At 46.8% G+C, this 13,579-nt stretch overlaps 1 protein-coding gene across 3 annotated transcripts in view; it reads left to right on the top strand.

Annotated features, from left to right (window-relative positions):
• BCAS3 (BCAS3 microtubule associated cell migration factor) overlaps nt 1-13,579 on the top strand; it is a 1,118,574-nt gene that overhangs the window by 288,277 nt on the left and 816,718 nt on the right. For all 3 annotated transcript variants that reach the window (XM_066575105.1, XM_066575107.1, XM_066575106.1), the window contains exon 14: nt 12,586-12,719. In XM_066575105.1, the coding sequence (XP_066431202.1) occupies nt 12,586-12,719 (134 nt within the window). The remainder of the gene's footprint in view (nt 1-12,585; nt 12,720-13,579) is intronic.

The raw sequence follows: 13,579 nt of genomic DNA, 5'->3' as shown, positions 1-13,579 counted from the left end.
GTAAAAACACACTCGTCTGAAGATTAAAGCCGCGGGGCCTGTGGACGTGACAGCTCCCTGCTGTTGGCTGCCGGAGGTAGCCGACAGCCTGTGGCTGTCATGGGGACGGCGACCCCTGGTCACACAATCGTTGCTATCCACCAGATAACAGTCATCGAATAAAAGTGATAAAAAAGTGAAATACAGTTAAAGATTTAGCTCCCATTGTGGATCGAATCCATGAGCCGTGCTGAAAGTACTCAACTCCATCCTCCCTGATACTCTGCGACGTTCTTCCTAGAGCTGACGTCACCTTCTGCGCATGCGCGCCAAATGTAAACGTTGGGTGTGTGCACAGAAGAGATCACAGCCCAGCAAATTTAAAATCTCCCTGGCTCCCAGCTACCATGAGAGCAGAGAGATATCATCGGGAGCTGCTGTATGCAGTTCCCGGTCACATGATCACCGCAATCCGATGGATAATGCTGATCAGTTAAAGTAAAAAAAAAGTGTAAAAAAAAAAAAGAAAGATATGATCCATGAGGGGAGATGAAATTACGTACCTAAGGCACCCGAATTTATTTGTGGACAGTACCCCTGCTTCTGCACACACGCCCGTCGCCAATATGGCGGACTCGTGTGCAAAAGCTGCGGATTACCAGGGTAATTTAAAATCTCTCTGCTTTGAGAGTCTGGAGAGCCTGCTTTTCCTTCTGCTTTGCTTAAATTTAGAGATGAGCGAATGTGCTCTTTTAGGACAATTACTCGATCGAGCATCGCTTTTTTCGAGTAACTGCCTACTCGGGCGAAAAGATTCGGGGGGCGGCGGGGTGGAGCGGGAGTTAACAGGGGGGGAGCTCTCCCTCTCTGACTTTCACCCCCACTCCCCACGGCAACCCCCCTCTCACACCCGGCACCCCCCGAATCTTTTCACCCGATTAGGCAGTTACTCGAAGAAAGCGATGCTCGAACGAGTAATTGCTCTAAACCAGCACGTTCGCTCATCTCTACTTAGATTCATTCTAAAACTGTGGAGTCAAAATATGCAGTACACCCCTACCTGTATTTGTTAAGGTGTCTAGTTTTCAAAATGGGGTCATTTGTAGGGGTTCTCTGTTGTATTGGCCTGTAAAGGGCTCCACAAGTGGGCAATGGGGCCTAAAAGGCCTTCGAGCAAAATGTTTACTCTGAAAGCCACCGGCTGCTCCTTTCATTTTGGGCCCTTTTTTGCATATAAGCTTAATATTAAGGCCACAACGGGTATATTTCTGAACACAGGACAAACAGGAGTATCCATTTTGGCATGCAAATCTACATTTTGATGTGCACTATAGAAAAAAAACTGTATTTAAAATGACATATTTGCAAAAATATGACATTTTAGTTTTTTCTTCTAAATTGCATTAACTTCTGAAAAGAAACTATGGGGTCAAAATACTCAGGACACCCCTCAGTGAATACATTAAGGGGTGCAGTTTTTAAAATGGGGTCATTTGTGGGGTATCTATCATTCTGACACCTCTGAGTCTTTGCAATCTTGGCTTGGTGCAGGAAAACAAAATGTTCCTCAAAATGTTAATACGTAATGTTAATTTTGTACATCTCCTAAATGTAAAAAAAAACAAATACACGAAGTTTTTCAAATCTGCTTCCAGAATAAAGCAAACAGATGGAATTATATATCTTATCAACAATTTGTACAGTATGTTTACACATATTTGACATATTGCAGTTGAAATTGTAAAAAAAAAGAGAATTTATAAATATACACAAATTCTAGCGGTCTATTTTTACCACCGAAATGAAGTACAACATATGGCGAAAAAACAATGTCAGAATCACTTGGCTATGCAAAACCTTTACAGAGTTATTCTATTTTAAAGTGACACATCAGATTTCCAAAATTTTGCTCTGTCACTAAGGCGCAAACAGGTTTATCACTAAGAGGTTAATGGAGCAGATTTGACAACTGTCAGACAAAAACTGCGCTTATTACCGATATTATCCATTTACAGTGTGCATAATTTCATATTCGGCTTTTGAATATAAAAGCTACACTGTGATTAGTTGCTATGAGCAAGTAAAGCATATTTGCATGACCAAAATTAAAGGGGTTGTCTCGCGAAATCAAGTGGGGTTATACACTTCTGTATGGCCATATTAATGCACTTTGTAATATACATCGTGCATTAAATATGAGCCATACAGAAGTTATTCACTTGCCTGCTCCGTTGCTAGCGTCCCCGTCGCCATGGTTCCGTTTAATTTCGGTGTCTTCTTGCTTTTTTAGACGCGCTTGCGCTGTGCGGTCTTCTCCCCTTCGGCTCCGCTCGGCAGCATCGGCGTTCTGGCTCCGCCCCCTTGTACGCGTCATCACGTAGCTCCGCCCCCCTCACGTGCCGATTCCAGCCAATCAGGAGGCTATATGACTCCATCCAAAATAATGGGCCGTGGGAAACCGGCCTTATGTTTATAAACAATTCTCAATATTGCTTTTGCATACCTTAAACAATATGGATTACTTCATACACAATACTGGTACAATAAGAAAATCAAACCAATTGCTATCTTTCCCTAGTGTAAAATTTTGCCTTATGATGTTTACATCTTTGTTATTCTTTGATGAAGGTGTCGTTAAAGGAAACCCAAATTATAGGTTGTGTTCTATGCCTTGCTGGCAGAAACGTGTCTTTGGAGTAGCAGGACTTTTTCTGTTACATGCAGACATGTGGCATGCTTAGGTGTTATAAATAGGATCTTGTGAACATCACTTGCTACTACCGCTTTCCAACATTCCTAGTGGCTACTTGGGGAGTACGATGTACTCTTTAATTTTGGTCTTTCAGGCTAACCATCTGACGCCTGTTTCAAAGGGCTTACTGCCGTCTTAATCAGCTTCAGTAAAATCTGCTAGCAAAGAATTCTCTATACCACCAGCAGATTTGATCCCGCCTTCTTAGCCAAGCTTCATCTATCAAATCCAACCTAGAAGAGCAAGAAGGAGAGGAAGCTCCCAGATAAACATACCGCAGCGCCTAAACTCCTAATCACTCTAGGCTTCCGCTTCCAGGGCCTATAATTAGAAGTCCTTCTCTTCCTTGTATTCGTAGTTGACGCAAATGCTTTTTGTGGCTTGGCACCTCATTTGGGGCGTGGGTTTAGTTTATGGCCCAGCCAGAATTTGGTTTAGTCTTCTGATACAGCATAAATAGCTCTGAAGCCACAGTCTACATCTGTACACTTTTTTTCCTTTTATGTATATGTGCTCAAAACTTTTTTTTTCTTCAAGTCCTTTCCTGAAAGCAGCTTATTGTTTGCCTTTCAGTACATGCGAAAGAGAGGAAGTTGTAAATGAAAATAAAACATATCTGTGCCTTTCCCTCCCTCCTGCACAGACAGTTGTTGAAGGGAAAACAAATTTATGTTAATGGTATAGTAAGGGGAACATTTCAATTAGATTTTCTCCTTACCAGCTGCAGTATTGTCAGCAAAGATGGCAACAGTGTGACTTCTCAGAGATATGTTTACAATTGAGACTATGATCAAAGCAATCAGATATTTTTTTGTAAATGAATATGGTTAATTCTTTACAAGTATTCTGAGTTAAATATTTTATTTAAAAGGTTTTAGAATCTTTGAAATAATTTTTTGTATGCTTATGTAATTGAACATATAAAGTAATAGCACCTATTAAAGGGGTGTTCCGGGTCTAAGATATCGATGACCTATCCTCAGCATAGATCATCAATATCAGATTGGTGGGGGTCCGCTGTTCAGGACTTCTATTGATCAGCTGTCTGAAGTGGCTGCAGCCAGTTTACTTCATACAAGCCACTGTGCCACTCATTTAATAGCAACTGTGCCTAGCATAGGGTATCAGTCCCCTTCACGTGAATGGAAGTCAGTTGCTTTCAGGCTGTGTAACTAGAGAACGTGATGTCCAAGGCCTCGTTCAGACAAGCGTGTTTATGTGTGTACATATGTCCGCACAAAACCGAGCGTCTATTAGAACCATCGGTTCCCTATGATGTGTTCACATGTCCGTGTTATTATAGGTGTGCAAATGCACGTACCTGCAAAACATAGGGCATGCGTGCACCATAGGCCTGTGCTGCGCATCAATATTTCCCGCGGGGAGTTCCCTTGTCACTGAACACTGACAGTGACAGTGTTCAGTGACAAGGACTCCCCGCGGGGAATATTGAGTAAGTAATTCCCTGCCACAGCTGTGGCAGAGGATCACAAAGCTCTTCCATTGATTTCAATGGGGATGCCGCTGCCAGCGGCCTCATTGAAAGCAATAAGATTCCGGCATCACCACAGTGATTTTCGGGGAAGGGCTTTAAATATAAGCCGTTCCCTGAAAATCATCCCTAGCTGTAGTAAAAAGTAAAAAAATATATATATTCATCTGTCCGCCACTGCCGGGCTCAGGCACATTTAAAATCCCCGTCTGCTGAGAGGCTTGTGTCTGATTGGCTGAGCGTTCAGCCAATCACAGGCAGCATTCAGCCATTCATTGAATGACAGCTGAGCTCTGCCTGTGATTGGTCACAGCACTCAGCCAATCACAGGCAGTGCTCTGCCATTCCAAGAGCTTCAGAGCAGTGTGGGGAGAACAAGCGGCTAGACTCACCTGAGCCAGGGGGCAGCGGATAAGTGAGTATATATTTATTTTATTTTTTAATACAGCTAAGGATAATTTTCAGGGAAGGCCTTATATTTAAAGCCCTTCCCCGAAACTTACTGCAGGGGTTGCCGGCAGGCCATTACTGTCAGTGCTGCACGGAGCTTCGTTCATGCATGTTTTGGCACATGCCTGGGCGCACGGACTTGTGCGCACTTACGCACGTGCAAATGCACATTCGTGTGAGCGAGGCCAAAGGTTTCAGGGGAAGCTGCAGCGCTCACTCAAGTGGTGCAGATTGTTCAAGCAATTGAGAGTCATGAGTGGCGGAGTTCTCCTGAGGGATAGGTCATCAGTATCTTAGTCCTGGAAAAAACCCTTTAATTTTTATTACCCATGACCTTATACAATGGAGACACTGCATAATATCACCTTGAAAACTTCAGTGGACCATAATGGAAATTGCAAAATCCAATCATTTTTTTGTACCTATGTATTAAAACATGTTAAAAAGAAGAAAGGAGAAACCTTATGTTGCTTTTTAATTGTCATCTTTCTGGCTATCATGTTTATTATTGTGACCTTGCTGACTTTGTTTTTTTTCTCTGTTTGGGCCTAGACCACCGTCATAACTATTTCTAGGTGCAAGTTGTCTCAGTACGCAAATTCCCCATTCTGCTATTTGCACTCCTATCAGTGCCACCCACACAGCACTAGTGCTTCCTTTTTTGCACCACGAAGTAATAGTGCCCTCTTTGCGTCCCCACAAAGTCATAGTACCTATTTTTTGCTCCAAACAATGCTATAATGCCCTATTTGTGTGCCCCACAGTTATAGTGCCCTCTTTTTTCTCCCACATGCTAATAATGTTTTGTTTTTGCCACAGACAAGGTAATAATGCCCCTTTAGTGGCCCACAGTTATAGTTCCCTTTTTGTGTCCCCACAAACTAATAGTGCACCATTTGTGCCCCACAAGTTAATGCTTCCCATGGAAGTTCTGCCTGCACTGTTAGATATTTATTTCTTCTGCGTGTTATGCAGCAGTGAACATATGTTTAATTCTCCTCACCTGTTTTCTCTACTCCCAATGCCTAAGAACAGAAGTAGTCCAAGAGGAGGAGACAGGGAAGGAGGGAGGTGCATACTGCTGCATGGCGAGCAGAAGAAAGGAAATCAGTAACAACAGGCAGCATTAGTGTGGTGAGAGGCTTAGGCGCAATGTCCACGGCATGCACGGATTTTCAATGCCGATATCCACTGCGGATTATCTTAAACATGATTTTTTAATTACTTGCGGGTGATCGTTGATTGTGTGTTTTCATCGAGATGAGTGGAGCCACATCCATGCGGGATCCGCGATAAAATGGAGCATGGTGCAATTCTAGATCTGTGCGAGGCATCTGCAAAACACCTAAAAATCAAATCTGCAGGGTTTAATTCAGTTGCGGACGCCCCATTGTTTCCTATGGGCGGCTAGAGCTGCGGATCTCCTGCGTGGAAGAGCCGCACGGATTTAATAAATCAAATCTGCACGTGGACATTGGGCCTTAGGGACCCGATTACAATTGTGACCCCCTATAAGCACCCCACTGGCCCCAAAGGCTCCCAATATTCATGCCCATAGAGGACTGAGATGCAAAATTAGTACTGCATCCATCCACAATGTGGTAAGACTATTAACTAGAGATGAGTGAGCACCAAAATGCTCGGGTGCTCGTTACTCGAGTCGAACTTCCCGTGATGCTCGAGGGTTCGTTTCGAGTAACGATCCCCATTGAAGTCAATGGGCGACTCGAGCATTTTTGTATATCGCCGATGCTCGCTAAGGTTTTCATTTGTGAAAATCTGGGAAATTCAGGAAAGTGATGGGAACGACACAGAAACGGATAGGGCAGGCGAGGGGCTACATGTTGGGCTGCATCTCAAGTTCCCAGGTCCCACTGTTAAGCCACAATAGCGGCAAGAGTGGGCCCCCCCCCCCAACAATTTTTACTTCTGAAAAACCCTCATTAGCAAGGCATACCTTAGGCTAAGCACCACACTACCTCCAACAAAGCACAATCACTGCCTGCATGACACTCTGCTGCCACTTCTCCTGGGTAACATGCTGCCCAACCGCCCATTTCAGTAATAGTAGCAGTCAAGGCAGGCCCCAGTAACAATTCCAAAGCAGCAGTATAGGGGGAGCACAGTATTAGTTCCATTTCAGTAGTAGTTGCAGTCAAGACAGGCTCCAGTAACAATTCCAAAGCAGCATTATAGAGGGAGCACAGTATTAGTTCCATTTCAGTAGTAGTTGCAGTCTAGACAGGCCCCAGTAACATATCACTAGCAGCAGTATAGGGGGAGCACAGTATTAGTTCCATTTCAGTAGTAGTAGCAGTCTGGACAGGCCCCAGTAACATATCACTAGCAGCAGTATATGGGGAGCACAGTATTAGTTCCATTTCAGTAGTAGTAGCAGTCTGGACAGGCCCCAGTAACATATCACTAGCAGCAGTATAGGGGGAGCACAGTATTAGTTCCATTTCGGTAATAGTAGCAGTCAAGACAGGCCTCGTAACAATTCCAAAGCAGCAGTATAGGGGGAGCACAGTATTAGTTCCATTTCAGTAGTAGTAGCAGTCAAGACAGGCCACAGTAACATTCCCGTTGCAGCAGTTTAGGGAGATAACCGTCTCTTTCACATTTCAGTAGCTGCAGTATAGACAAGGCCCCAGTTACATTTATGTAGCAAACGTGAAGGCCAACCCCACACACCTTGCTGTACCATGAGTGCAGGCGAAGCCCATAAAAATTACTAGGATTACACTGTAGGCGAGGGCCCCAAAAAATTGGTGTACCAACAGTACTAATGTACCTCAGAAAAATTGCCCATGCCCAACCAAGAGGGCAGGTGAAACCCATTAATCGCTTAGCGTACTGTGGCTTAATTTGTAACTAGGCCTGGAGGCAGCCCAGTTAAAATAAAAATTGATTCAGGTGCAAGTTTCAATGCTTTAATGAGAATTGAAACGTATAAACATTGTTTACAAAAGTAATATGACTGAGCCTTGTGGGCCTAAGAAAAATTGCCCGTTCGGCGTGATTACGTGAGGTTTCAGGAGGAGGAGGATGAATATAATACACAGATTGATGAAGCTAAAAGGTCCCTGTTTTTTATGGTGATACAGAACGATGCTTCCATCCGCGGGTGCAGCCTATGTATTATTTAGGTACCGCTGCTGTCCACTGGTGGAGAAGAGAAGTCTGGGGAAATCCAGGCTTTGTTCATCTTTATGAGTGTAAGCTTGTCGGCACTGTCGGTTGACAGGCGGGTACGCTTATCCATGATGATTCCCCCAGCCGCACTAAACACCCTCTCTGACAAGACGCTAGCCGCAGGGCAAGCAAGCACCTCCAGGGCATACAGCACGAGTTCAGGCCACGTGTCCAGCTTCGACACCCAGTAGTTGTAGGGAGCAGAGGCGTCACGGAGGACGGTCGTGCGATCGGCTACGTACTCCCTCACCATCCTTTTACAGTACTCCCGCAGACTCAGTCTTGACTGGGGCGCGGTGACACAGTCTTGCTGGGGAGCCATAAAGCTGTCAAAGGCCTTAGAGAGTGTTCCCCTGGCTGCGCTGTACATGCTGCCTGATCTCCGCACCTCCCCTGCTACCTGGCCCTCGGAACTGTGCCTTCTGCCACTAGCGCTGTCGGATGGGAATTTTACCATCAGTTTGTCCACCAGGGTCCTGTGGTATAGCATCACTCTTGAACCCCTTTCCTCTTCGGGTATGAGAGTGGAAAGGTTCTCCTTATACCGTGGGTCGAGCAGTGTGTACACCCAGTAATCCGTAGTGGCCAGAATGTATGTAACGCGAGGGTCACGAGAAAGGCATCCTAACATGAAGTCAGCCATGTGTGCCAGGCTACCTGTACGCAACACATGGCTGTCCTCACTAGGAAGATCACTTTCAGGATCCTCCTCCTCCTCAGGCCATACACCCTGAAAGGATGACAGGCAAGCAGCATGAGTACCCTCAGCAGTGGGCCCGGCTGTCTCTTCCCCCTCCTCCTCATGCTCCTCACCCTCCTCCTCCTCCAAAACACGCTGAGATATAGACAGGAGGGTGCTCTGACTATCCAGCGACATACTGTCTTCCCCCGCCTCCGTTTCCGAGCGCAAAGCGTCTGCCTTTATGCTTTGCAGGGAACTTCTCAAGAGGCATAGCAGAGGAATGGTGACGCTAATGATTGCAGCATCGCCGCTCACCATCTGGGTAGACTCCTCAAAGTTTCCAAGAACCTGGCAAATGTCTGCCAACCAGGCCCACTCTTCTGTAAAGAATTGAGGAGGCTGACTCCCACTACGCCGCCCATGTTGGAGTTGGTATTCCACTATAGCTCTACGCTGCTCATAGAGCCTGGCCAACATGTGGAGCGTAGAGTTCCACCATGTGGGCACGTCGCACAGCAGTCGGTGCACTGGCAGATTAAACTGATGTTGCAGGGTCCGCAGGGTGGCAGCGTCCGTCTTGGACTTGCGGAAATGTGCGCTGAGCCGGCGCACCTTTCCGAGCAGGTCTGACAAGCATGGGTAGCTTTTCAGAAAGCGCTGAACCACCAAATTAAAGACGTGGGCCAGGCATGGCACGTGCGTGAGGCTGCCGAGCTGCAGAGCCGCCACCAGGTTACGGCCGTTGTCACACACGACCATGCCCGGTTGGAGGCTCAGCGGCGCAAGCCAGCGGTCGGTCTGCTCTGTCAGACCCTGCAGCAGTTCGTGGGCCGTGTGCCTCTTCTCTCCTAAGCTGAGTAGTTTCAGCACGGCCTGCTGACGCTTGCCCACCGCTGTGCTGCCACGCCGCGCGACACCGACTGCTGGCGACGTGCTGCTTCTGACACATCTTGATTGCGAGACAGAGGTTGCGTAGGTGGAGGAGGGTGGTTTAGTGGAGGAAGTATACACCGCCGCAGATACCAGCACCGAGCTGGGGCCCGCAATTCTGGGGGTGGGTAGGACGTGAGCGGTCCCAGGCTCTGACTCGGTCCCAGCCTCCACTAAATTCACCCAATGTGCCGTCAGGGAGATGTTGTGGCCCTACCCGCCTGTGCTTGTCCACGTGTCTGTTGTGGTGCAAACCGGAGGCGGTGAACGGCTTTCGTCCCACCTTGTGGGGTGCTTGGCCATCATATGCCTGCGCATGCTGGTGGTGGTGGCTCCCCGGCTGATCTTGGCGCAACAAACCTTGCACACCACAGTTCGTCGGTCGTCTGCACTCTCAGTGAAAAACTGCCACACCTTTGAGCATCTCGGCCTCTGCAGGGTGGCATGGCGCGAGGGGGCGCTTTGGGAAACAGTTGGTGGATTATTCGGTCTGGCCCTGCCTCTACCCCTTGCCACTTCACTCCCTTTTCCAACCTGCCCTGCTGCTGCACTTGCCTCCCCCTCTGAAGACCTGTCCTCAGTAGGCTTAGCAAACCAGGTGGGGTCAGTCACCTCATCGTCCAGCTGCTCTTCCTCCGAATCCTCTGTGCGCTCCTCCCTCGGACTTACTGCCCTTACTACTACCTCACTGATAGACAACTGTGTCTCATCGTCATCGTCCTCCTCACCCACTGAAAGCTCTTGAGACAGTTGCCGGAAGTCCCCAGCCTCATCCCCCGGACCCCGGGAACTTTCCAAAGGTTGGGCATCGGTCACGACAAACTCCTCCGGTGGGAGAGGAACCATTGCTGCCCAATCTCGGCAGGGGCCCGAGAACAGTTCCTGGGAGTCTGCCTGCTCCTCAGAATGTGTCATTTTCATGGAGTGAGGAGGCTGGGAGTAAGGAGGAGCAGCAGCCAGAGGATGCAGAGTTGCAGCTGTGGACGGCGTAGAAGACTGGGTGGTCGATAGATTGCTGGATGCACTTTCTGCGATCCACGACAGGACCTGCTGACACTGCTCAGTTTCTAATAAAGGTCTACCGCGTGGACCCATTAACTGTGAGATGAATCTGGGGACCCCAGAAACTTGCCTCTCTCCTAATCCCACAGCAGTCGGCTGTGATACACCTGGACCAGGAGCTCGGCCTGTGCCCACACCGTGACTTGGGCCTCCGCGTCCTCGCCCGCGTCCACGTCCTCTAGGCCTACCCCTACCCCTCAGCATGGTGTATTACGAGTAGAGCAGAAACAGAACGCTGTAATTAAATGTGCCGCTTATTGGCCTGTGGTTGGAGGCTGACTTCGCTTACGGAACGCACAGCAGAGCCAGGAAACAATTATGCGCAAGCTTGTAGTCAGATATAGGTGCGTATGACTGAGCTACTTGAATTCACAGGGCAGAACCAGTCAAGTGGCCAAAGGCCAGTGGTAGGCCTTAAGTATTTTGCTTCAATTTTTTAAAATGGTGAGGTGAAAAACCAGACAGACACCGTATGCAGCGTATATATGTATACTCTTTCCCTCTGGCGGGATGACGGTGATCATGTAACGGACACAGCAGAGCCAGGAAACAATTATGCGCAAGGCTGGGTATTAATCAGCCACTACTACCCCCAGCAGACATGCCGTAAACTGAAGACGGTCACTGCCAGGCTAAATATAGGATTTTTTTCCACTTTTTGGGAAAAAACCCACTGCCTCTGATATACCCTGTATTTGGATTTCCCTGTTGGAGGATGACTGTGGTTACTGAAAGCCCAGTGCAGCCAGGAAACAATTATGCGCAAGGCTGGGTATTAATCAGCGACTACTACCCCCAGCACACACGCCGTAAACTGAAGACAGTCACTGCCAGACCAAATATAGTATTTTTTTCCACTTTTTGGAAAAAAGCCCACTGCCTCTGATATACCCTGTATTTGGATTTCCCTGTTGGAGGATGACTGGGGTTACTGAAAGCCCAGTGCAGCCTGGAAACAATTATGCGCAAGGCTGGGTATTAATGAGCGACTACTACCCCCAGCACACACGCCGTAAACTGAAGACAGTCACTGCCAGGCCAAATATAGTATTTTTTTCCACTTTTTCCCCACTGCCTCTGATATACCCTGTATTTGGATTTCCCTGTTGGAGGATGACTGTGGTTACTGAAAGCCCAGTGCAGCCAGGAAACAATTATGCGTAAGGCTGGGTATTAATCAGCGACTACTACCCCCAGCAGACACGCAGTAAACTGAAGACAGTCACAGGCAGGCCAAATATAGTATTTTTTTCCACTTTTTGGGAAAATGCCCACTGCCTATATAGCCAGTATACCTCTTTCCCTGTACCACTGTCCCTGCCTCACCAGTACTGCCCCTATACTCTGTAAAATGACTGCAGACTGAGGACGCTATGGTCTGCATGCCCGATATACAAAAAAAAATAAATTGTGCAACACTGCTAAAAGCAGCCTCATCAGTACTGCACACGGTCAGATGTGGCCCTAAGAAGGACCGTTGGGGTTCTTGAAGACGAATATAACATCTAACACTCTTCCTATAGCAGCTACAGCAAGACAGCACTTTCCCTGATCTCTGTCAGCATGCATCTGTGGCGAGCCGCGGGCGGGGCAGATTTAAATACTCCGGTGTCATCTGATCTCCCCAGCCACTCACTGCAGGGGGTGGGATAGGGCTGGAACATCACAGGAGGAAGTTGTAATGCCTTCCCTGTGTTTCTATTGGCCAGAAAAGCGCGCACATTTCTCAGGGAAGGAAATGTAATGGAGTTGAGCACCGCGTGGTGCTCATCTCGAGTAACGAGCATCTCGAACACCATAATACTCGAACGAGCATCAAGCTCGGACGAGTACGCTCGCTCATCTCTACTATTCTATAGTGCCTATTCATTTTTAAAACATAAATATCTAAAAGCTGAGCTAACAGCAATTGGCAGTAATCAGGAAGGCATTCACTATACAGTATACTTTTGCATGATAACTTAAAGTTGCTTTTTGACTATGACAATTTTATATTTGTGTACAAAAACTGATTATGGCACAATATTTCTTTTGTCTTTCTAGGGATGTTGCTGGTTACTTCTGATACACTTGGGCATGATTTCCATGTATTTCAGATCCTCACTCATCCTTGGTCTTCTTCCCAAAGTGCTGTTCATCATTTGTACACCCTGCATCGAGGAGAGACTGAAGCTAAAGTAAGTTATTTACTGGGACGGAAAGAATATTTATCAAAGGGGTTTTCCCACAATTAAAGTTTAAGACCTATTCACAAGATAGAAAATAAATATTAAATTGTTAAGGCGGTGGGGGAGGAGGTTACATCTATGTATGGCTATAGTGAAGAGCCATGGAGTGTTGACCAAACATTTGTATGGCCTGCTTAATATTAATAATTTATATAGAGTCAAGATGTTCTGCCAGCGTTTTACAAATCAGACGGAAGTGAGCAAACAAAAACAGACATTACATACAGCATTAAACTAATCTCTTCAATAATAGAAGTCAGGGCCCTGCTTGCAAGAACTTACAATCTACGAGGAAATAGGGGTACCACAAAAGTGCTTGTTCTGTAGAATCATCCAGCCTTCTTTTTTTTAGTAAGGCTGCGTCCACACGGGGCTGATTTCCAGCAGAATGTTCGCAGTGGGCATTCCCCTGCAGATCAGCCATGGTATGCCTGCCTCCAAATCTGTACCATTTGGTGTGGATTTTGAAATGGGTTTCATCACAAATTCCTGTGCAGAATTTACCCCTCATTGAGAGGTGGTGAATTCCGCAGTGGAGATGGTGACATAATTGACATGTTGCAGATTTGAATTCCACGCTGCAAGTCAATTTCCACACGGGCTTTTTGTAGGTTATTTCCACAGCTTGTGAGCGAGATTTTTAAAATCTTGTCCACTTTGCTGCTACTGTAAATTCTGCGGAATTTCCATGCGGAAGGTGAACCCAGCCTTAGGGTAGCATATGTAAAGCTGCATGAACCAATCACCAGTCACTATCTGTGTACAGATATGAAGTTTCCTTTCCGTACATGTATTGTGGTGGATACTGA

This window comes from Eleutherodactylus coqui, chromosome 1, assembly GCF_035609145.1.
Source record: "Eleutherodactylus coqui strain aEleCoq1 chromosome 1, aEleCoq1.hap1, whole genome shotgun sequence".
Taxonomy (NCBI): domain Eukaryota; kingdom Metazoa; phylum Chordata; class Amphibia; order Anura; family Eleutherodactylidae; genus Eleutherodactylus; species Eleutherodactylus coqui.
The sequence above is the reverse complement of the archived record's forward strand: the minus strand, read 5'-3'. Positions and strand labels throughout refer to the sequence as shown.